Source organism: Taudactylus pleione, unplaced genomic scaffold (assembly GCF_031769625.1).
Source record: "Taudactylus pleione unplaced genomic scaffold, aTauple2 ptg000199l, whole genome shotgun sequence".
In the NCBI taxonomy this organism is placed as follows: domain Eukaryota; kingdom Metazoa; phylum Chordata; class Amphibia; order Anura; family Myobatrachidae; genus Taudactylus; species Taudactylus pleione.
Window position 1 is genome coordinate 9,613,628 of NW_028284601.1, and position 25,587 is coordinate 9,639,214.

A 25,587-nucleotide genomic window follows, 5' to 3' on the forward strand; every position below is an offset into this window, starting at 1 on the left:
TCGCTCGTTCAGACTTATAGGCGTGAACAGACCGCAAAGAGCGAAAGGATCATTTGAATAGCCACCCCTTTTTTTGGAACGAACGAGCGCAAATAGCGAGCGGCTCTGAATGAGGTCCAATGTCCTTTAAACAACAAATAAATCTAATAATAGTGTACTGGTAAGAAAACACTTTTAAAATGAACTGTGTTCAATATTAAACTAAATCAATTATTTAAACTACGGTAAAATAATGTTATTAGCATTTTCTTACCTGCTGCCCGAGCTTGTGTATAATGCATCGGGCGCTGCTCTTAGCCTCTGTCCTATTAAATGGACGGATGCGTAGAGCGACCTGTGAAATAATGAAACAGACATAAGAACAATGAAGGATTTTTAATGCCAAGGTAATCTCCCAACCTGGCCTATTCTGTGCCGAGAGAAAGGACAATTGTCTGGGTCTGACTTGGTTATGTGTAATAAATAAAGGACTATTTTACAGTTGGAGCCAGTTGTAAAACCCCAATAAGCGAGATGAGTTAGTATCTCAGGAATATGGCAACATCGGAAATCAGCAGGAAGGATAACTGGCTGCAGGAATAAAGTCATAGGGGGATCCAATTACAGGTGATAAAATGTGCATTAACTTAACAGGCTCATCACCCTTTAATGTCCCTTATCGCCTGTATATTGAGTTGGACGATTTTTATTTTAACACTCAAATTTGACATTTACACTCAGAAACAGCTTTTCGGACCTAATTGAAGTCCCCCTATAGTGGCAAAAACCAAAAACACTAATATAAAGCAAACCATACAGTGGTATAGATGCACTTCCCCTTGTATAACAGCATTTCACAATATTTTTGCTTTTATTTAAATATTTTCAGAACCTCAACATAATTATTAGAAAGTCTGGAAAGCTACTAAGCAAAACACAAATACTCCATAGTAAATAGTATAAATATAGAGAAATAGGAGCATTTAAATTTATCTAACCTTACCCTGAACTTATATGAAATCATATAGCAGTCACCTATTATCATTGCCCATCAGTAATACAGTGAGTCCATGGCGGCTCTATAAGAGATACTTACAGTTATTTGATGGTCTTTATGATGGTTATTTCTCACCTTCCTCATCGTAAAATAATTTTATCAACTCAGAAATTAGAAGAAAAAAAATATCTGTACTGTCACTAGTCCAGCAATATCAGATATAACACAGGAAGCATCCAGCTGCCTTGTTATACCCATCACACCTCCAATAGTGACATCATCAGCTGCCACTGTGACATCACTAGGTGCCCTGGCAGGGGGGCACTGCTATGTATCTCAGGTAGGGCATTGGGGGTTAATAGTAAATACAATGTGATGACTACATGTCAGTAAATCAAAACACCTAATTCATACTTGCCTTCTTTTGTAAACCATTTTGAGGGAGATTGCAGAAGGAGGGCATCTGGCACATTACCAGATGCCCTCCACACACACACATTACTAGATGCCCTACACACACAAAGACACACACACACACACACACACACACACATTACCATACCTCCCATCATGACCCTCTCCAGGAGGGACACAATGCTCTGGTCCTGGACTTCCCTGGTAAGAGGCGGGGCTGCAGCGCAGTTCAAAATTCAAATAGGGGAGCCACACCAACTGTCATTTCACACACTACCCAACATCACTGGCTGGGACTCACTGGCAGTTGGTGTGACTCCCCTATTTGAATTTTGGACTGTGCTGCAGCCCATAGTTGCCTACCTTTTGATTGTCCTTCCTGGTAGAAGCCTGGGGAGGACAAGCAGATGAGCTGTGATGGGGCAGGGACTGATGTGTCACGTCATTAAACCCCGCCCCCTTCATGGCAAATTGTTGTGATCGGCCTAAATTTAAATAGGGGCGTGGCTCAATGACACAATTCATGGAGAATCGCATCATTAAGCCCCGCCCGCTACTTGGGGACCCGCTATCGCAGTGGAAATTCTCCCCATTCTGCCCACATCACTAGGAAGTGGGCAGAATGCGGGATAAATGCCTACCCTTCTGGTGATGCGGGAGGTTACCTGAAAAATCAGGAACCTCCCGCGAAAACTGGGAGGGTAGGCATGTATGCTACAGCCCCACCCCTGGAGCCGCCACCAATCATAAATTACCAGGGAAGTCCAGGACCAGAGCATTGTGTCCCTCCTGGATCGGGTCATGTTGGGAGGTATGCATTACTAGATCTCACTAAATACACACATTCACATTACTAGATCCCCTCCACACACACACACATTACTAGATACCCTACACACACACACACACATTACTAGATACCCTACACACACACACACACATTACTAGATACCCTACACACACACACATTACTAGATACCCTACACACACACACACACACACACACACATGACTAGATACCCTACACACACACACACACACACACACATTACTAGATACCCTACACACACACACACACATTACTAGATACCCTACACACACACACACACACACACACACACACACACACATTACTAGATACCCTACACACACACACACACACATTACTAGATACCCTACACACACACACACACATTACTAGATACCCTACACACACACACATTACTAGATACCCTACACACACACACACACGCATTACTAGATACCCTACACACACACACGCACATTACTAGATACCCTACACACACACACATTACTAGATACAGGGCCGTAGCTAGGGTAGTGCGGCCGGTGCCATCGCACAGGGCACCACAGGTCAGGGGGCACTGTTTGGGCCTGTCAAATTTCTGGTTATTATCATTCTTGCTTGTAGCTTCCTCTTATTTCATCCCCAGCATCTCCTGGCCTCTCCTATATCTTCCCTGGCCCTTCCCCATGAAGCCATGGCCCTTTTTTGGGTGCATTATGTCACTTTGAAAAATGAGGGGGGCGCCAATGCTCTTTCTGGCATAGGGCACCAAAAAGTCTAGTTACGGCTCTGACTAGATACCCTACACACACATATTAGGAGATGACACGCACACACGCACACATTACTAGATGCCCTACACACACACACATACACACACGCCTACACACACACACTCCTCCTTACCTTGTGCAAAGGTTGGCATCTTCTGCTACCTCCTTACATTGGAACTGTGGCACTGGGCCGTGACATCATCTGCCCATTGCCAAGGAGCAAAATCAGTTGGGAGTTTCACAGGGAAGAACTTGCTGCCCCTCCACATCCGTGGCTGGCACCCAGTGTACAGTCATGCAGAAAAAAAATCGGGTCCTGCTAGATCGCTTACAGTGCTCCCTAAGTCGCTGCCTGATTGACAAGCTGTGACCATTTGGGGGCGGGGATGGGGCAGCATTCCCAGATAAGGGGACGTGCCACCCCCATTTTTTAGGAGTTCCGAGGCCAGTGTCTGCGTGTTCCGAGGCGGCTTTACTGGCTGCGGTAGTGAAGATGAGGTGGCCAATCTGAGTAGCCTTAGGGTTCCCCAGTTCGCCGATGCTAAAAACATCACAACTGATGGTCACGATGTTGAGCCGATCCTGCGTTGGGCTTTGGATCTGAGATGCCGGTGGAAGGCGTCTTTTTCCTTCAGACGCCTCCTGCAGCTGCTGTGTGCATGGCGTGCGTCTCTGGATCAGGCCCAAGGTACAGACACATGAATATTAAACCAGCTCACAAGAAGTCTGCCTGCACTGTTCACATATAATAGGTGCACTTTAAACTAATGAAATCGAATGTCCGGTCACTAGGCTTTTACAGCACTTGTCATCTCATTAAAAAAATATTTCTAATGAAAGCAACAGGATTCTTGGCCGTCTGTGAGAACAATCAAATGCAAATATTGGGCCTGATTCATTACAGATCGCTATTGCGATCGCATCTGCAATTATGCATGCAGTCCCGCTGCCAAAATATGCTAATGATTGTGGTCGCAAAGCCAGTATAGAGACGCCCACTTCCGCTATCTCACATTCGTAAGATCTCGCAGACCTGCATATACATTGGTAATATCGAGTAACATTGGCCCCTCACGCACGATTACAGCAGCCCTGACCTGTCTCAGAATTGCTAAGCTCATCGCATAAACATGAGTACTCAAGCTGCGCATGCGTCGCAGTGGCTAATTTATGCACACCCATATAACGGCGTTCCGCGTTTCCCAGCCCACTCCCCCGTGACCACCCCCAAATGCTCACAGACTGTACCTCGCTCTGCAATGGGTTCCTGTGTTCTGCATTATCGCAGTGCGATCACAATTCGGCCACTGCGCACGTGCACTGCGGTGCATACACATGCGCAGTACGCACCATCGACCGATCTGCATACAAAGTTTCAATTGCGATCCTTAATGAATCAGGCCCAAAGTACATTTTACAGAATATTTTAAAATGTAAATAATTATTAATTTTCTGTATTCAACAGGAAGAGTTTCTCATCCTAATCACCCCCCCCCACTTCCTCTCAGATCTACTTCAATTTCACATTACATTATCTTTAAATCCTTTCATAAAATAACATATTCCACAAAAAGAATAACATAATCTGATTAAAAAATAAGCATTTATTTGACTGTTCAAGCTTTTCTATCAGCAAAGTGTACAGAAATATATATTTCATTTCAGATAGAAAAAAATATGTATATACATTTGTAACAAAATTGATTTTTAACAAGTAACTAGAATATCCCGACACGGATAATTCTATCTGTAACGAAAATATGTCACTTTGTCCCAAAGAGGTTTCTTCTCTCAAAGATATACAGGTATCATTATCCGAAACATTGTGATCCAGAAAATTATAAAATACAGAATGGAATAAAACGTACTACAGATTATTGCTGCATTAGTGATTCTGACATACTGTATACTGTAGAAATACAAGGTCACTTAGGGGTAGATTTACTAAAAAGTAGATGTTTTACCCATGGCATCCAGACTGCTTCTAGCTATCATTTATGTATTAGATTTTGGAAAATGATAGTTAGAATCTGCTATGGGCAACATATCCACTTTTATAGTGATAAAATACCAACCAATCAGCTCCTAACTGCGATGTTAAAGGCTGTGTTTAAAAAATGACAGTTAGGAGCTGATTGTTTGGTACTTTTTTCTCTCTCCACTTTATGACTGTCCAAGGCTTAGCACATCTCCCCCTCTATCAGCTATATAAAGCACTGGCAGTGTAGATGTTGCCTTCACACAACACAAGCTGCCATGTTTGTAGGATGAACCAATATGTATGAACATAAACCAACATTTATGCAGGTTATCTGGAACTAGCGACATCACTGACTTCATTGTCAGTGATGTCACCAGTGACTCTTATGTGTTATGGTACAGTACTGAAAATGGCTGTCTCCAAAGCATGCTCCAGAGACCATTGTCAAGTTCACTGTATTCAACAGAGGCATATGCTTAGTACTATTATATTGAGGAGTGTGATCGCTGTGTGCCGCGGATCTCTGTACCATTGTATACAGTGTGACAGCTATGACGTACAGTATGTATATACAGCATGTTGTACAATAAGCTGTGCTGAGAGGCTGTGTTGGCCATATTAGTGGTAATCTAAAGAGTTCCATGGAAAAGATTTGGCATTCTCTTTCCAGTACCGACATTACCCCTCCTGTGTCACTGTTACATATTGCAGGAAAGCATTGTCTGTTTAGTGATTGTGCCTGTAAGCAGAGCAGTGCAGTCCTGGCTGTAATGATACAATAAATGGAGATACAATGAGTGATTACCTTATGTAGAGGTGGTACAGTGGCAGTGTCACCTAGCTGGTTTTACATGAATTTCACATGAAATATATAATAATGACAAAAGGGAGATAAAATACATAGATCCAGTCTCCTCCCACTGCAAGGCGATACAGACAGAAGGGTGTATATGGTACATGGTTGTGTACTCACTAATCTGCACCCATCTCATGTTGGCACAGAAGTTACTCCTAGTAAGGAGGGTACAGTAAGTAAAAGATATGTGTAACCCTGCACTCAGCTGCTGTGTCGTACTTGTATATGGGTATCCCTGCCCTGCCTTTCTAAGTGCACAGGTCCGCAAAAGGTTAAGTTACATGAAGCTCAAAATGCTGGCACAAGTTCTACACAGGGGCAACGCAGCAAACTTTACGCAAGCAAGGTGCTTATATAGGCAACACATCCAACTCTAAATCGTCGCCAAAGAGTATGTCCCACTATCACTGACTAGATGTAAGTTGTTCCCTTTTCTAATTCCCTAAATATAAGATTATTATTATTATTATTATTATTATTATAATATTATTATTATTTCAAAAAGTGAATAAACCTTAGTGCAACATCATTCTCTGTGCAGAGTTACAACAAAGAGTAGGTAGGGTACATGCTGTTTGCTAAAGTGCTCCTCACACATCTACATAACAGGCGGAGTTCAGAATAAATGTATTACATTTCTATATAAATAATTTAAAAGGGTTATTTACTAATTCTACATGTGGGTGCACATCTGCACTGAAACCATTGTCTCACACGTTGCTACAGTTTAGCGTAGATTTGTACATCCATGCGATGTTAGTAAATAGCCATTAGCAACTTAACACAATTCTAGAAATGATCATAGATATGATATCTGCAAAATCCAGATCTTCATTAAACGTTCTAATGCCAGGTAGTACCAACAGGTGAAACATTATATTATTATTACTGCTCTTCAATAATAATATACACAGAGATCCTGTATATGTGAGGAGCGCTGGTAAATGATAGTGAAAGGGACAACGTGGAGAAAGACAGGGATTATTAACCAAAAATTCCATCATTTTAGATATGGTTCTCCAAACTACAGAAACAAAGTCCCAGGCATTCTGGATAATAGTTACCGTACCTGCACATGTAACAGCATTCATGTACCATTTATCACAGTATTCAGAAACTCTAACATTTATCAACCCATAGTTCTAAGGTGGAATTTGTCATAACAAAAAGCTATTTTTAAATAGAATGATATTAGACATTTGTCAACAGGGAGTTAATTACTAAAGTCAGATTTCAACACCATATTTATTTAGAACTTTTTTCTGACCGTAACCGATTATCTTATTACTTTGAACTTTGTGCTGAGATTACAGCTTCTTATTTAATTACCTAGTACATAACAACCAATCAAAATACTGATTTAAAGCTGCTGAAATATAGCAAACAACCAGATCTAAAAACGAATTGGATAACATGTATGCAATCAAATTGGACAGACCTGATCCTTTAAGGTCTTGTTATTGTGGATGGCAGTTGACTGAATACACTGTCAGATTGTGTTTGCTAAAATCCAGATCAATAAATGCAACATCACACCTGCCTACTGTCCCAATTTTGTTGGGACAAATCTGATTTTACGGCTCACGATCAGGACAGCATTGTCCCGTTCAACCGGGCAGGTATGAGCCAGGTATAAGACCCGCTTGTCCCGTTTGGACTGGGCAGAATCGCAGAGTTGCAGTGAAAGGGTGCCACACACACCCACCACTGCTACACTATTTAACAGAGATTGAAGAAGATTGGAGGTGCATAAGGCGCAACCTAACACTTTAAAAGCACAAGATACTCCCCTTGGAGCATGGCCACTCCTCCTCTGAGACATGGACATGCCCCTCTGCAATCGTTTGGATGTATAACAATAAGGCTGCTAGGATCACTGTGTTTATGGATAGATTAATCTTCCCTAGATAGATGAATGCTGACATCTGATTGGCTGCTATGGATTACTATACATTTCCACCAATTGCGACCATATCACAAAATATGCCTTTACATGTGTAGATCTGTTACCTGCTTCTGGCTGGATAGTTCTTCTTTACACACAGTGTAAGCTTCAATTTAAAGACAGGGTGACATCACACAGCTATGCTCCCTACAAGCGGCATTGGTGCTCTATATAAAGTGCTTATATATAAAAGCTGAAAGCCAATCATTTCGTGTTTTGTGCATGTGAATAAAGAAATACTTATATTATATCCCTTATTTTCCTGACACTAGGGGCTGGGTGACTAACGCAGGAGAGCAGATGGAGCAATGTATAGATTAAGGTTTAGCTGGGTGATGTTCTCAAAAATATGTGTCTCATATATCCCCTGAAATAGAGCTGGATAACTTCTGTCAAAGACTCATATAAAAATGTATTCCACATTGACACAAGCATTTCTTGATGCACAACACTATAACTAGGACTGACGTGGAACCAATAAAACATAAATCCATGAAATGCTTCTACACAGCATGGCCCTTATGAACAACCACTGATAAGAAGAGTCTGGTTGAACCATTTGGCAAACCAAGATGGATGCAAGTCTTTGTTGTGCACTGGAAATTGTAAAGTAGAGTGTAAGCTTCATCACCATCCAGTAACCATTCAATGCATTATAGGAATGCTCGGAGTCTGCTGGTAGCGTCTGTGTCCACAAAAAAAAGATAATTTACATTTTGTACCATAATATAAATGGCTTGTCATGCCATTAGCTGGGCATTGCTGTCATGGCTGCTCAAATGTCACACCTGGTCTTTGGTCACATGTCTGTATTCCCATAATACACTAAGATATTGTGGCTCCGTTTTAGAACAGATGGTCATCTCAGTGCATAGGAACAGGAGACTCCTTGTAAAGTCGGAAGACCAGTAATACGTTTTGCTACGTAAATGCCTTTTTATGGAAGGGGAATGTTCACCGAGTTGGTTAAGAGGCTAGTCAGAAAGCTACGTGAAGACTAGAACTCTGTGGAAATTATGCTAGAAACAGAATGTTGAGACTCTAAGCCTTGTTAACACAGACTTCACAAGTTATCTGGCTACTGTCTATTATCTGGATCCAAGGCCAGCCGAGAGCTCTTCCAGTGTCCCATCTTCTAAAGCAGAGCTGTAGCGTAGATTTTCCATGGATAGCCTTGTGTGCTCACGTCTTGGGCACATAACATACCGGATGGTGCTCTCAGGCTGGTGAACTTCTGCAGGGATAGAACTGGCCTTTGAGAAAATGTCCTCTACGAAATCCTTGATATCCAAACCACCAACAGCTCCAACTTCACCATCATCACTGAAGGAAGTGGAGTGGGCTTCATCCATATTTACATAGAGAATCTCTTCAGGGTCTTTAGCTGGGGGTAAATTCTTGAGAATTTTCTCCAGTTCTCCATAGAGTGTTTCAAAAGATGGCCGGTCCTTGGAATTCAAATGCCAACAACTGGACATTAACTCGTACCTAGGAGGAGAAGAAAAAAACATGGATCACTGAACACTGATCAGATGCTATTTTCTAAAGTGATTGTCTTTGCAAAGTGGAAAGAAAAATTCTGGGACATTTTGTCCTACAAATATGCAAGGTAACAGTAAATACATTGTTCCAAAGACTCACCTACTATAACTTCTGGACTACCAATTAATAACTTACTTTTCTTTTTTTTCTCTTAGAATGTTGCTTTTTAAACCTCATCACTTAAATTAATGAGAATAATGGGAATATCTGTTCCATCTAAACAAAGTATGTGTACCTGGATTTATAATTAAGTGCCTTACAGCAGCTATCTTACATTGAGCTTGAGACTGATGGCGGACTATATCCTTCTGTCAGAAGGAATGTCAAAAGGTACCATCTTTACATGCTAATTTAACCTATACAGGTACAAATGAGTAGACCTAGATGAAAGACGAGAAGATGCAACAACCTTTGAACGGAATGTGTTAAAGTCAAAATGCAGCCAAAAAGTTTTGCTTTCCAGAGCTTTCTACGTATGGGGAATGCAGTCAAAACTCAGAAAACAGATGTTAAGACTGTATTTTAGTGCTTGTAACTGCTAGACAACGCCATGACACTGTCTACTGGGTACAAACTCCAGAATGCAGTCAAAACGGCTGTTTTCGGAGTTTTGACTGCCTATGGCTTCTTTTCACATTGTTTCCTGAAAGGGATCCAATAGGATTCCACCCAGTGCCACCCGCGGCTCACGTGTCTGCCAGCGCATGCGCAGAAGGGCTCCTGGGTCATGAACCAGGAAGTTCTCTAATCGCCTAGGACAGCAACTGTCCTTTACGATTGTAATCGCATATGTACATGTATACCGGCGTTAATGCTGGTACAGTATGCATGCGGTAAGTTGCAGGATTTATCGCATCCATAATGTGATGGTTGATACAACCTGCCCGTTGTGCGGTGTTCTCCGTGATTTTTCTGCGTTCATGAATGATCCTCACTGACAAGTATTTACATGAAAATTCTGACATAATAGCAGTATGTCAAATAACTGGACCTATGATGCATAAACAGGTGTCTGTAAGCTACCCTGCTGTGCAATGTAAATCAGTGATAGGCACCCTGATATACATCAGGTGCAACAGGGGTGGCACCAGAGGCGTTCCTAGAGAGGAGGGGGCCCGTGTGCAGTCTCCGACATGGACCCCCTCCTCTCTGTCCAGCGGCTGGCAGCGCACTGAGCTGTGCGCAGCCACCAACGGAGATAGAGACTCTGGGCACTGGAGTGCGCCCAGAATCTATAGAGGATGCACTGGTCACCGCGAAAATGGCCGCGACAGCAATTTTTCCTGTACGGCGCATGCACAAACGATGGGAAAATGGCCGCGGCGGCCATTTTCCAGTCATTTTTACAGCGCAGGACCCCGGCGCCGACGTGGACTCCGGAGAGGTAAGTAATTCTATGGGTGCAGGGTGTGCGGTGCAAGGCCCCCCTGGACCATTATAGATACGCCCCTGGGTGGCCCATTACCCTTATTCTCAGTAAGTTAAATTAAAACATTTTGAGGTCTATTTAATAAACACAGTGGAGTCACACAGCGGCATCACACAGCATTATAACTGAACTGGGGGAAGGGTTTACACGCTGTGGTCTGCTGAGGAGAAATTATCCTAATAAAGAGTTCCACAGTGCTGACTATGATGTAATAAAAAAAGATAAGTGCATTTTGCATTATAAAAAGTACAATAGTGGAATTGTCCACTGAACACGGATGGGATAAAAATGGCATAGTCCTGAGACTAAACATGTAAACAAAAAAATCTTACTGTTGTTTCAGTCTCTCCAAATAGCCTCTCTCTGTGTGCGTCAGGTCATGTGCGACTCGGCTGCGCCGATCATGTTTCTTGCTCAAAACGTGCATATTATTCACATGAATAAAATAACTGGGAGCAACAAAACTACACTGCTAGCTTGCACTGATCAATTTCATGTGTGACATTTGTACATCTGTGTGCGAGCCTCAATCGGTGTAAAAAGGGCTCCGATGCCAGTGGCCGCGGCTTTTCCCTTGCCGAGTTCCGTTGTGCTCCACCTGTGACTTCGTAGATGTGTAAAACCAAATCCTGTGTGGTAAAAGTCGCAGCCCAGTGCCTTTGGTACACAGTGAGCGACTTTTCGCTGTATCTGAGATGCGAATAAGAGGCACCATTTAAACAAAAATATGGTCTGCTACATCTCTCGGAGCATCTCAGTTGTGCCAGGCCTCTGGTGCCGCATGGCGTGCAGACAACCATCTGTAACAGTCTCTATGCAATTTCTGTGTAGCGACACTGTCCCTAGTGCTTCATTTCTGTATTACAAATACTGATGGTATAAAACTCACAATCCATCCAGACAATCCGGTGGTTGCTTCAGCCGATTCCCTTGTCTCAGATAATCATAAATTTCACTGTTCTCCACCCCAGGATAAGGCGTTTGACCTCTTGTTGCAATCTCCCACATAGTGACTCCAAAGGACCACTGAAAATAAGAAGAGATCAGTCACCTTATAGCTACCATAACACCACTATGCAGCACATGTATAAAATTGCATTAAAACCTGGTGTCAGAAGATTACTTAACTTTCACAATATAGCTACCATAACACCACTATGCAGCACATGTATAAAATTGCATTAAAACCTGGTGTCAGAAGATTACTTAACTTTCACAATACCCTTACCCATATTACAAAGCATTTCTGATGCCGTTCCAAGTACTGGTAGTGAAGCTGAGTAACCCTGGTTGGTTGGTTGACCAATCTCCTATGTACACTACCAGGGGTAGGCAACCTGTGACTCACCAACTCTGACGGTAAGAACATTCTGGATCTTTGAGTTCTCCAACAGCAGGAGAACCTCCGATTGCCTAACACTTTCTCATAGAGTCTCCCAACATGACTGACCCATCTCCTACTCACCACGTCACTCTTGGTGGTATAGACACGGTCAGCCAGGCTCTCTATTGCAATCCATTTGACTGGCATTTTGGCAATCCGACCTTGACGATAATAATCTCCATTGTAGATTTTCTTGGACAGACCAAAATCTGCCACACAGACATTCATGTTCTCATTTAACCTGGATGGAGGCAAAGAGCAAACCGTGAACAATGTTGAATAATGAGGCTTAGGTCCAGCACGCTGAAGAGTCAAGGAAGACAATACAAGACAAGGAAGAAAATAAGCTAACACAGGTGAGGGAGAAGAAGATGAGAAGACAGGAGATGATGTGAGAAAAGCAGTGAAGATCAGTTCAAATATTGTGAGGGATCAATGGAGCTGGGAAAAGTCACAGACCATAACCCCAGGAAGAGAACAACAAACCCTCTTTCTCAGGGAACTCACATGCAATTCCTGGCAGCCAGGTCCCTGTGGATGAAGTTCTTGCCGCTTAGATATGCCATACCGTTCGCTATATCTGTCATAAACTTCACCAGCGTCTGCGTTGGCAGGTACTGTGAAAGGTAATTAAAGCAGGGTCAACAAGAGGAACCAAGCACCCCTGCTATAGAGGTCTAAATATAGTTTTTTGTTACACTACTAGACGAGGGAGAAGTTCCTATAAGAGTGGACCACCAGCCCATAAAAGCCCACTAAATGCAATTTGCTATAACCCTCCAATGTGACAGCCGGACTAATATGATCACTGACAGTAAGTCTAAAGTGACATCCAATCTGCTGTGGTTATTGGGAGAGCCGGACTAATGTGACAGTGAATCTAATATGGTCACTGTTACAGCCAGTCTAATATGACAGCAGTCTAATGATCTCTGTGACTCAGTGTCCCGGTGCTCACATTGGAAAAAATTCATAACTAGTAAAAAATTTATCATTGTATTATTCTCCACTCCCTTACCGTACAATTCTATGTATGTGATTGGATATATTGTCATCAAGTGATAGAAAGGCTAAATTTGTGTAATCGCCCAATTGCTCCCTCTGTTATCTCCTTATTCTGCAATGTTATATCAGGCTGTGCTTGTATGTTTTTAGGTTTCCTTTGTGGGTTTTTTTGTGGGTTTTAACAAATTAAGTTTGTTTATTATTTTATAGATTAGAATTCAAATTGGCTACATAGTTTAATGTTAGTAGCGCTTTTATGTAACTCTAAGAGTAGTAGTTAATAGGTTCATTTGTATAGTGGGAAATGCAGATTTAATTTTGTATAAGAGTGACCTTTTTACTTTTTAAATAAAATGGAAGGATCACTGTACACAGCAGCCGTGAGGCTTGTCTCCTGCTTTTACCTCTGCTGTGACAGTGGAATCGTATTCTAGAGGCCCAAATTTAAACTTGCTAGGAGGGAAACTGATCACATGTTCTGCCCTGTGTGTGTGTGTGTGGTGTAAGGGAATTAAGTAATGATGGAAGAGGAGTCGTTACTGGTGAATGATAGAGAGGGTAGATGTGGATGGTTGATGGGTTAATGATTAACGTTAGATGATGATGAATAGTGGAGCGATTAATCAATGATTAATGGCAACAGCCAGTAGGATTGGAAGATGGCCCCAGAATGGATATCGCACTAGGGGCCTGATTCAGACCCGCTCGCTAGATGCGGCTGCTCGCTCCCAGTGTATGGAAATTGTGCTAAGTGACATCAAGGCAGCCGCTCGCACGGCAAGGCATAAGCACGCCCACTATGTCTTGGCGAGCGATCACTTTGTGTTTACAGACGCCCACCAGCCTGTCTTTAGCCGCCCACTAGCGTACGTCATCTCCAGGAAGTATATACAGCCATCGGTACATCGGGAACCAGCGGATCAGATCGCAGCGCTTGCGGTTGACTGTACCCTACTGCAAGCACTGCAAGCAGTTCAGTGTAAAAATCAACCAGGTGACGTGTACTATGATGCTGCCTGTTAATTATGCACGCCTCTGAAACGGCGTTGTAACACTCTGGCACGCCTGCGTCCGCAACTCCACTCCCCCGTTACTACTGCCTTGCCCCTGTTACTACCCACAAACGGTCTCTCCTGTCACTCATTTCACTGGGTTGTCTTGGCAGGGCGAGCGAGCACATTCCGATCGCTCGTACTAGTTTGCGCAAGCGCACTGCGAACTACACACTTGCGCACATTAGCGATCATCTGCAGTGAGCGGCCGCTTGCTAGCGAGCGGGTCTGAATCAGGCCCTAGGCCCTGCATTTGCAAAGGATGACCTGTTGCCTCTGCAAAATGAGAATAGCTAGAAGCTATACCTTAAAGTACTATTTTCAGAGTGACTGATAATAACAGTAATATGTTACATTAGGGGCTAGGTTATTACTTTAAAATCCATCAGAACTTTCCTATTATATAGATATTATTTACATTAGTTTACAAGTATATTTGCATTTCGTGTGCATTATACATTGGTGACAGGAGCTTTACGTACCAGGGGGGCATCTCCCAGCCGAGAGTATAGGAGGAAGCTGTGCAGATCTCCATGTTTCATAAAGGGTAAGATGACCACAGGAGACGGGTAGCCCTCGTTCTCTGTATTCTGAAGACAGACTCCTAGATGACGGAGACAGTGTGAGTCGTGAGATTAACAGTCAACTTCTGATTCCCATTCAATTTTTTTTACCATGTCTTTCATGTTTGGTCAATAGTTTCTGCCACACAGAACCCTTTATACATCTACTACATTCACAAATGTCATCAACTCTTTGCTTTTGAGTGCAAAATACAGAAACTGTTATACTAACGTATATTATAATTATTATTATTATTATTAATAATTATTATTCAAATTCATGTTTATGCAGGTTCATGTACAGTATCCTGGGAAAATAAGCATTGCAGGTTTCCACTTTCTTGGGAAAAAGGGACACAATGGTACATTTTGTAATTAAAAAACAATTCATAAAATATCAATCACTGTTATCATATTATATGTATCATTTTTTTGCTGGTATAGAAATACCTGAACAAACAATGACAATGATTCCCCAAAAAATAAAGACATACTGTACATAAAACAAATTAAATAAATATGAAACTAACAAAACATAATATTAAATTGTATTTTAAAGGGACTTTCCAGTGCTATAGGAGGGCATCTGTGTGCCCTGGTTCCATAGCCACCCACGCCCGGCACACGTGATGTCATGATGTCACACACAAGCGCAGAGGCAGCTGCAGAGGAGCAGGAGCTATTAAGCACAGTCATAGGCCTTATGTGGCTTTCTTTGCAGTAAGGAGCCTCTCCAGACACCGCACAAGGTAAAACAGTGTAGCAGTGTCCCGTCGTGGTAGCGACCATGTTGTGCCCTCAGCTCTGCACCCTGGGTTTTCTTTCTTTTGGATGGGAAGAGGAGTATATACCCACCCAGGCCATCTTACTCATCTGGGAGTGTCTTCCCTGGGGAATCCAGCACATTTCCATTGAGGCAGTGCACAACATTTATTATCACTGGAGTCTCTGTCCCAATCTCTGTACAACACTTGCACCTGTTATCCCAGCTTTGCCCTTTTTGAACTAGATTGTAAGCTTTCTCTCCCAGGCAGAACCTTTCCTACCCTTTGTTTTTAGATCAGCATTTATTTTGTCTACCTGGTAGGCCCCTGGAATACTGTATATATGATCTGCTCTCCAAGCTGTCTGATGCTGAGTGGCCCAATGGATCCTTACAAACAAACATCAATAATAATCTCTTTTGGAGAGCACTTGTAGAGGAAAGATAAGATGCATGGGTATAAAGGCTATTCAGTTACTGAGTGGTAAGCTGGGGCACTTGTAGAGGAAAGATAAGATGCATGGGTGTAAAAGCTATTCAGTTACTGAGTGGTGAGCTGGGGCACTTGTAGAGGAAAGATAAGATGCATGGGTATAAAGGCTATTCAGTTACTGAGTGGTAAGCTGGGGCACTTGTAGAGGAAAGATAAGATGCATGGGTATAAAGGCTATTCAGTTACTGAGTGGTAAGCTGGGGCACTTGTAGAGGAAAGATAAGATGCATGGGTATAAAGGCTATTCAGTTACTGAGTGGTAAGCTGGGGCACTTGTAGAGGAAAGATAAGATGCATGGGTATAAAAGCTATTCAGTTACTGAGTGGTGAGCTGGGGCACTTGTAGAGGAAAGATAAGATGCATGGGTATAAAAGCTATTCAGTTACTGAGTGGTGAGCTGGGGCACTTGTAGAGGAAAGATAAGATGCATGGGTATAAAAGCTATTCAGTTACTGAGTGGTAAGCTGGGGCACTTGTAGAGGAAAGATAAGATGCATGGGTATAAAAGCTATTCAGTTACTGAGTGGTAAGCTGGGGCACTTGTAGAGGAAAGATAAGATGCATGGGTATAAAGGCTATTCAGTTACTGAGTGGTAAGCTGGGGCACTTGTAGAGGAAAGATAAGATGCATGGGTGTAAAAGCTATTCAGTTACTGAGTGGTAAGCTGGGGTACTTGTAGAGGAAAGATAAGATGCATGGGTGTAAAAGCTATTCAGTTACTGAGTGGTAAGCTGGGGCACTTGTAGAGGAAAGATAAGATGCATGGGTATAAAGGCTATTCAGTTACTGAGTGGTAAGCTGGGGCACTTGTAGAGGAAAGATAAGATGCATGGGTATAAAGGCTATTCAGTTACTGAGTGGTAAGCTGGGGCACTTGTAGAGGAAAGATAAGATGCATGGGTATAAAGGCTATTCAGTTACTGAGTGGTAAGCTGGGGCACTTGTAGAGGAAAGATAAGATGCATGGGTATAAAAGCTATTCAGTTACTGAGTGGTGAGCTGGGGCACTTGTAGAGGAAAGATAAGATGCATGGGTATAAAAGCTATTCAGTTACTGAGTGGTAAGCTGGGGCACTTGTAGAGGAAAGATAAGATGCATGGGTGTAAAAGCTATTCAGTTACTGAGTGGTAAGCTGGGGCACTTGTAGAGGAAAGATAAGATGCATGGGTGTAAAAGCTATTCAGTTACTGAGTGGTAAGCTGGGGCACTTGTCCACTTAGGTGTCTGCTGTCATTGTGATCAGCAATAGAACTTAGAATTACAGTAATTACCAGGACACTAATGTACTCAGTTAACCCTGAGTTGCCATTGAAGGGGCTACACCTAATGTTCTTGTTTGCATTGATGGCTGCAGGTGGGTTAAGTCATTTGAATTTTGATATGAATGATATAGCACTTAATGATATAGAACTATGAATGATATAATACTATGGGCCTGATTCAGACCCGCTCGCAAGTGCTACGCGCTCGCGAGCGGGTCAATGTTAGGTCACTGCGCATGCAGTGCAGCCGGCTCCGACGTGCGCATGCATGAGACCCGGCTAGTGATGGGCACTCCGTCGCTCCAGGTCTCGCACCAAAATGGGGCGGCTGTCGATTTTGATCGGTAGCTCGCACCGTTTTTGAGGCGTGGCGTGGGGGTGGCTTCACAAACTGAGGCGTTCCCATGAGAGCGCCTGCCGTTTGTGAGCGGCCACACAGACATCACCAGTGATGTCAGTGGGAGAGCTTCCGGCTCTAATAGAGCTTCCGGCTCTATTAGAGCCAGAAGCTCTCTGGGGCTTGCGGCTACGAGACTCTACCACAAGGGTCTCGTCGCAAGCCCGATGGTCACGATGGTCTTGAGCATCGCGACCATCATCCTGGCCCCTCGCAATAGCTGTGGGTGGTCACCCACAGCCATGCGAATGGCCAGGAGGCCACTCCAAAAAAAAAAAAAACGCCCAGATTCAGAGCGAGCGCTCTTTCAGAGCGTCCGGCTCTGAATCAGGGCCTATGTCCGATAGTTAACCGATGGAATATTTAAAATCAGAAAATACATAAAATCTTTTGGCTCATTATTAACATAATGTAAAGCTGCCTTTTTAGCTCTAGAAAGAATATTGTATTTACCACTACTTGTCTCTAGAAAGGGTAAATGTTCTGTACCAAATGACGCTGCATGTAGACATATCCAGACATACATTGAAAAACACTTTGGTAATGCAGACCCGCCCAAGAGCAGATGGTTTCAAGTGAAAAAAAAATATTTCATTAGAATCTAGGGATCTGTCCTCAGGAATGATAAACTGTAGAGGAGTAGGGTGGAGGGAGCTTATCCAGTGGCAGATGTTGACTTACTAGGAGATGCTGTTCAGTAGTTCTGCCACTAGATGGCAGTAAAGGACAGGACACTATGGTGTGGTATAACCCAGTGGTTTTCAGTCTCAACCCTCTAGTTTTTCTAACAGGTTACGTTTTGAGGATTTATGGCTGTGGAATAAGGCAGGATAATTACTGACCCAGCAAAGCAGAGTATGATTACAGAAATCCACAAAACATGACATGTTTGTGGTACTTTATTACTGGAGTTTAGCACCACTGGTCTAAAAAATATTAATACTGAACTGCCCCATCCAGTTATTTAATCCACAGGGCCCTGCACGTACCATCACAGGGGAATCGGTATGATATCCTGACACTGCAGATGCTGGGTGTCAATAGACTGACAGCGACATCCCGATGCCTACAACCCCGACAGAGGAACAGTAAGTACTGTTCCCCTTCCTTATTCACCCCCTAACCCTTCTTTACTGTACCCTAACACTAACCCTACCTACCCCGTACCCTAACCCTCCCGGATAGTGCCTAAACCTAACTCTCCCCCCTTAGTGACTAACCCTAACCCCCCCCCCCCTGGTGGTGCCTAACCCTAAACCCCCTGTCCGGAGCCTAACCCTAACCTCCTCCCTCCTGCAGCCTAACCCTAGCTCCCCCTGGGGTGCTTAAACCTAACCCTCTCGCCCCACCCCCCCATGGCTAACAGCTAAGGGCACCTGCTGTTCTTACAATCGGGATGCTGGCCAGGGGCGTATCTATAATGGGTGCAGGGTGTGTGGGGCACAAGCGCCCCTGGGTCCAGGGGGGCCCCGCACCGCACACCCTGCACCCATAGTATTACTTACCTCTCTAGAGTCCCTCGTCGGCTTGGGGGTCCGGCGCTGTAAAAACAACTGATCCCATTACAGGTGGTTTCAACTTTTGCACTATAGATTGTTTCATAATCTTTCAGCTCACTACACTTCTGATACTAATTTCTGATGTGCAACTTTTAACCCTTAAAAGGCAGTCTAGGCTGTTAACAGGATAGTAGGGTCATCTCTTACTTGCTCAGGTTGTAGAGTCCTATATACAGTCACAGGAAGAGCACTTGCTGTCTAGAGAAAGTGGAAGCAGTCATTTTGTGTGATGAGCAAATAGCCAATCTGCTCTCTAGGAACCAGTGACTGAAGTAATATTCATAGAAATGCATAGCAAATGATTAGTTACTTATTTTAAATAATATGGCTGAACTATACGCCTAAGAATGCAGCAAACAACTCACTAGTAAGTTAGGAACTACTGTAATGTCTTCACTGTGTGTTATCTACTGATTGGAGTTGCCGAATGACTGTCTCTGCTGGTGCATTTTAAAGCAAGCGTGCATCATTTTCTAACTATTATTATTATCATTACCAGTTATTTATATAGTGCACACATATTCTGCAGCGCTTTACAGAGAATATTCAGCCATTCACAGCCATCCCTGCCCAGTGGAGCTTACACTCTATATTCCCTACCACATGCACACGCACACACTAGGGGTAATTTTGTTAGCAGCCAATTAACCTACCAGTATATTTTTGGAGTGTGGGAGGAAACCGGAGTACCCGGAGGAAACCCACGCAAGCACAGGGAAAGTATACAAACTCCACACAGTTAGGGCCGTAGTGGGTATCAAACCAACGACCTCAGTGCTGTGAGGCAGTAACGCTAACCATTACACCATTTGCTTTGACTGCATCTTTGTATAAAATGTGAGAACAGTATGTTGCTGTAACTTTATTTACACAGACTAGGAGGAGACACAAATTTCTTTATTGAAATAAAAGCATCAGCCTTGGATCCCCATAGAACAGTGGGTCTCATGCTGAGCGCTCGCAAGCTGGTCGATGTTTCCCAAATGCGCATGCGCACGACGGAGGCTGCTCCGTCGTGCGCAAGCGAGAGACCCGGCGAGCAACGGGGAAACCGTCGCTCAGGGTCTCGCACCAAAGGGGGCGTGCTGTCGATGGTAAGTGACAGCACGCCCCCTTTGGTGGGCGTACCGTGGGCGTGGCTGCCCAGACGGAGGCGTTCCCATGGGAACGCCTACCGTCTGGGTCCGGCCCCACTGACATGGCTCTGATAGAGCCAAAAGCACTCCGGGCTTGCGGCAGACGAAACCCTACCGCAAGGGTCTCATCGCAAGCCTCACTAGCTGGGCTTCCCCCAGCCCTCTCCCGTCACTGAATAGATGGCGAGCGCATGTGAGCAGCATCCATTCAGAGTCTCCGGGGTCCGGCACCGCCGCACAGCTACGGCGGTGGGAGTCCCCAACCTCCCGATTTAACCACCTGCGGGCCACTTCTGGCCCACGGGTGGAACAGCGGGACAGTAATGTCCCGCTGAAATCGGGATGTTGGGGAGGGGGGTGCGCCCTCTATGGGTGGCGCCCCTGTGTGACCGCTCAGGTCGAACACCCCTAGAGCCGGCCCTGTGTTGTACAAGGATTTGGAGTTGCAAAAAAATAGAAAACCACACCGAGATAATTCAAATCAACCGAAACCTAGAGAGCAGTTAGATGCTGATTGGTTGGTACTTTATCTCTCTCCACATTAACTCTCTCCAAGCTTTGATAAATCTCCCCCAAAGTTATTTATTATCTGAAAGTGGAAAATGTCACCTTACATATGAAAAGTTGGACATGCCTTGGGTGCTGTACATTGATAGGCTTTTTGGACTAGGCCCAACTTTTATTCCTCTGTGCCCATGAGCGCTTTATACTCCATGATTCCCTGCTAATCACCACCCCTCTATGGCTAATATGTGATGTGAGCCTATATCTGTGGCGTTGGCATTTGATTGAGGACCTCATCACTCACCAATAAGACGCATGACATTCGTATGATCAAACTCTTTCATGCAGACGGCCTCACTCAGAAAGTCTTCCATCTCAGTCCGGGTGCAGATAGCGACTGGGAAGGGAAGGAAAAAAATACAGTCAAAATGAAAATGTAATAATACATGTAACATGCAAGATCCCTCCTACTGCAGGACGACCAGCCTCCGGAGCCTGAGGACGGAGCAGAGCGCCGGAGGGACTCGTCGGGGGACCTGCACACGCGGATACAGGTAAGTTTCACCTGTTATTCGCCACCTCACAGTGGCGAATAGTAACTGCATCAAATTCCGAAAATTGATAATTTTCGGAATTTGATGAATACCACAATTTCCACATCCCCATACTAATGTATGGGGAGTGTGGAAATTAACGCAGGGGAACTTAGCAAGGAGATATCTGTGATATCTCCTGTGCTAAGTGGCTACATGAATACCAAAATAACGTTATTTAAGGAAAATGTCCTTAAAAACGTTATTTTAGTGTTTATGAACAGGCCCCATAGTCTGTCCCGCCCACTGCAGGTGACACAGATGGAAGGGAGCTATAGGACATGGTGACACCTACAGAAAGGAGCTGTGAAACCTATAGTCTGTCCCGCCCACTGCAGGGTGACACAGTGATACAGACAGTAGAGATCAATGAGGCAATGAGTTCACTGCTCTCAATCAAGGTGATATGAGGACAGAGTCTGTCCCTCCCAATGCACAGTGACCCAGTCAGTAGTAAAGAAGCTATGATATATGTAGACTGTCCCTCCTACTGGAGGGTGACAGACAGGGACAGATTAAGGGCCAAATGGGCCTGGGGTTGAAGATGTTCAAGGGCCTATACCAATGGTCAGGGAACAAGGGTAAATTACCCCACATGGGGTAAAAATGAAATTCTTGGGGGTAATGGACGGACAGCCGGGCATGCATATGAATCATTCTATAAATGATTCATATGCATGCCCGGCTGTGCCGCAGGGAGGCTCTAAGCCGAACGGCCGCTGAGATGTTATTACCAGCGGGCGCCCGGCTCCTTCCCTGCAGCGCCGCGTTAGCCGGAGGCTGGAGTTCTGTTCTGAACTCCAGCTTCCGGCTCTCTCCATGCGCTCTATGGGAGAGATGTCATGATGACGTCATGAGAGACGGCCCATAGTTCCGAGGAGCAGCCGGGCGGACAGGACGGCGGCGGATGCAGGAGCGGGGATTAAGGTAAGTGTTTTTTTTGTACAAGCGGCACTACAGGGGCATTATATGGGGGCACTACTACAGGGGCATAACATGGGGGCACTACTACAGGGATATTATATGGGGGCACTACTACAGGGGCACTACTATACGATTTCCTTCCTTTCAAATCAAGGGGATAACGTCAGCGTATCTAAATATATTTTGGGGTAAAAGGTAAAAAAGTTCCCTGACCCCTGGCCTATACTGAAGGGAAGGAGCTGTGACCAGTGCTGTGTGGGTGTGGCCAGTGCCGTGTGGGCGTGTACACCCCTTACACTATCAGCCCCAATGTCTCCCTAAATATGTAGAGAAAAACAGAAATAAGATACGAATACTCCTGATTTTTGGCCAACTGTGTGGCCAGCTGGTGGCTGGTCATCATCATCCTGTCATGATGATGGGCCTATTTTTAGGTGGAGGCCTGGAGCTGGAGCTCCATCCGCCCCATTGTTAATCTGGCCTTGGTGACAGAGATGGAAGGGAGCTATACGATATGGTGACACCTACAGAGAGGAGCTATGAAACATATAGTCTGTCCCTCCCACTGCAGGGGGACACCGAAAATAGATTATCACTTACTTTTCATGGTCTTTACGGCCACCTTGAGAATGTAGTCATCTTGATTTAATTGTCCTTCCATGACAGAGCCAAACTCTCCTGAAAAATCAGATATTTGATCAGATTAGTTTTTCCCCCATTGTCTATATCCGATAACCAAACCCAAGCCCCCCTATGTAGTAACCTACAAATGCACTCATACAACACCCTCTACTTACCCATCTCGCCAGTAACAAACATTTCAGTAAAAGAAAATGTTTCTGTTGTGTATAACGCCGAGTGTTCTCAGGTAAATAACGTACGCCAGAGAAGCACATCCTGTAGTTTAAGTCCAACAGTGGGTGTTTGGATCTGTTTTTGAAGTGCCCTGATTGTGGTTTATACATCACATCTTATTGGGCAGAGAGCTCAGGTGGGCCCTAATAATGAGAGAGCGGCAAGTCCAAATGGGGCTACGGCCACGCTGCATCGGGTGACCTTTAAAGATGCTATGCACACTGAGGGGATCTGGCCGTGCCATCTTGGGGGCAAGCCTGGGTCCTCTGAGAAACCTGAATCTGGGTACTTTGCACCCAACCCATCCCCCTCTCGGCTCCCCTGACTTTGGTGTCCCAGAACATTGGCACACTGACATTTGGCGCAAGGACGTACAGTAGTCATTTCAGATCATATTACTACAATTTATTCTGTGGGAAGTTAATGTTATTTAAATATATGAAGCTTTCCTGAAATATAATATATCTAGCACAGATTCATTTTCATTGTTATACATAAATATATCTGCTGTGTTCTTCCCCAGGACACATAGGAAGACAGCAGCCGCTGGGTTAATGAGCTGCCCTATGGGAATAGTTGAGGAAGAGCTGGCTAGTGATCAGTCTCCCAGGAGAGAGCAAGAAGCCATTAGACCAAGGGCTGTTTTCCGATAGCTTTTCCAGACTGTGTAGGATAAGACAGGGAACGGAAGCAGAGCATGCATGGCTCGTGTTACTGTGAGACCGTTCCCACACACATATAAACACACTGGATCAGACTGGGGGAACTGGTCTCATTAACAGCAGAATAAGTCTCTTTGTTAAAGGGGGTTTGAAAAAAATGGAGACCAGTGTGGTACTAGTTACACTCAGTAAGACTCTGATGTACTAAATGGGCATCTGCCTCAGATGTTTAAAGACTCACTAATATTAACCAGTTACATTCAGCAGGAAGCAGACTATTGTTATGAAGTATACTGTATATAACTGTAGATATAAAGAAATATATTTATATAAAAAAAGTAGACTTGCACAGTAAATAAAGTATAATAAAGGCACGTTTTACCAATGGCAGCTCATGCAGGCCTTCAGAAACACGCATATACACGTTAGGAGACAACTCTATTGTATCTGCTATAGGGCTGGTACAAGTACACGTTGACGATGATGACTTGTTGTAAATCAGATGCTGCCAGTGCGGAGGTATGTGTGCCTCGAGATATCTACAGCTCTGCTAATTCTCAGTGCGGAGGTATGTATGCCTCGAGATACCTACCACTCTGCTAGTTCTCAGTGCGGAGGTATGTGTGCCTCCAGATATCTACCACTCTGCTAGTTCTCAGTGAGGAGGTATGTGTGCCTCCAGATATCTACCACTCTGCTAGTTCTCAGTGCGGAGGTATGTGTGCCTCCAGATATCTACCACTCTGCTAGTTCTCAGTGCAGAGGTATGTATGCCTCGAGATATCTATCGCTCTGCTAGTTCTCAGTGCGGAGGTATGTGTGCCTCGAGATACCTACCACTCTGCTAGTTCCCAGTGCTTTTTTGGGCAGATAATTTTCACACATTTTGCCAACTCTGCATCTGTCCCTCTATTCCACCACACACCTTCTCAGCTTTAGGTAGAGGCACTTTACTGTTTTTTTTCTTTTTTACCAAATGTTTGTTTGCAGTGGAGCAGTAAATTGGAAAAAGTGGAAAAGAGGAAGGAAAAAAGGAGAATGGAAAGGAGAGGATATAATGGGAAGGAGAGAGGAATGAGAAGAAGAAGGGAATGGAAAGGAGAGAGGAATGAGAAGAAGAAGGGAATGGGAAGGAGAGAGGAATGAGAACAAGAAGGGAATGGGAAGGAGAATTGAACAAAAAGGAGAGGGGGATGGAAAGGAGAAGGGAATGGGAAGGAGAGGGGGATGGGAAGGAGAATGGAATAAAATGGAGAGGGGGATGGAAAGGAGAATGGAAAGGAGAGAGGCATGGGAAGGAGAAGGGAAGGAGAAGGGAATGGGAAGGAGAAGGGAATGGGAATGGGAAGGAGAGGGGGGTGGGAGATGGAAAGGCAAAAAGGAATGGGAAGGAGAAGGGAATGGGAAGGAGAGGGGAATGGGAAGAAGAATAGAATAAAAAGGAGAGGGGGATGGGAAAGAGAAGGGAATGGGAAGGAGAGAGGAATGGGAAGGAGAGGGGAATGGGAAGGAGGGGAATGGGAAGGAGAAGGGAATGGGAAGAAGAGGGGAATAGGAAGGAGAATTTAATAAAAAGGAGAGGGGGATGGAAAGGAGAAGGGAATGGGAAGGAGAAGGGAATGGGAAGGAGAGGGGAATGAGAAGGGGATGGGAAGGAGAAGGGAATGGAAAGGAGAGGGGAATGAGAAGGGAATGGGAAGGAGAGAAC

General features: G+C 44.3%; 1 protein-coding gene across 1 annotated transcript in view; it reads right to left on the reverse strand.

Moving 5' to 3' along the window:
- Positions 1 to 4,578: 4,578 nt before the first annotated feature.
- The window catches only part of AXL (AXL receptor tyrosine kinase), a 100,360-nt gene continuing 79,351 nt past the window's right edge, over positions 4,579 to 25,587 (reverse strand). The window contains exons 14-20 of the mRNA XM_088477107.1: positions 22,963 to 23,040; positions 21,150 to 21,242; positions 14,648 to 14,769; positions 12,616 to 12,725; positions 12,190 to 12,349; positions 11,614 to 11,750; positions 4,579 to 9,241 (exon numbers count right to left, since the gene is read on the reverse strand). Of these exons, the coding sequence (XP_088333233.1) occupies positions 8,842 to 9,241; positions 11,614 to 11,750; positions 12,190 to 12,349; positions 12,616 to 12,725; positions 14,648 to 14,769; positions 21,150 to 21,242; positions 22,963 to 23,040 (1,100 nt within the window). The 3' untranslated portion in view covers positions 4,579 to 8,841. The remainder of the gene's footprint in view (positions 9,242 to 11,613; positions 11,751 to 12,189; positions 12,350 to 12,615; positions 12,726 to 14,647; positions 14,770 to 21,149; positions 21,243 to 22,962; positions 23,041 to 25,587) is intronic.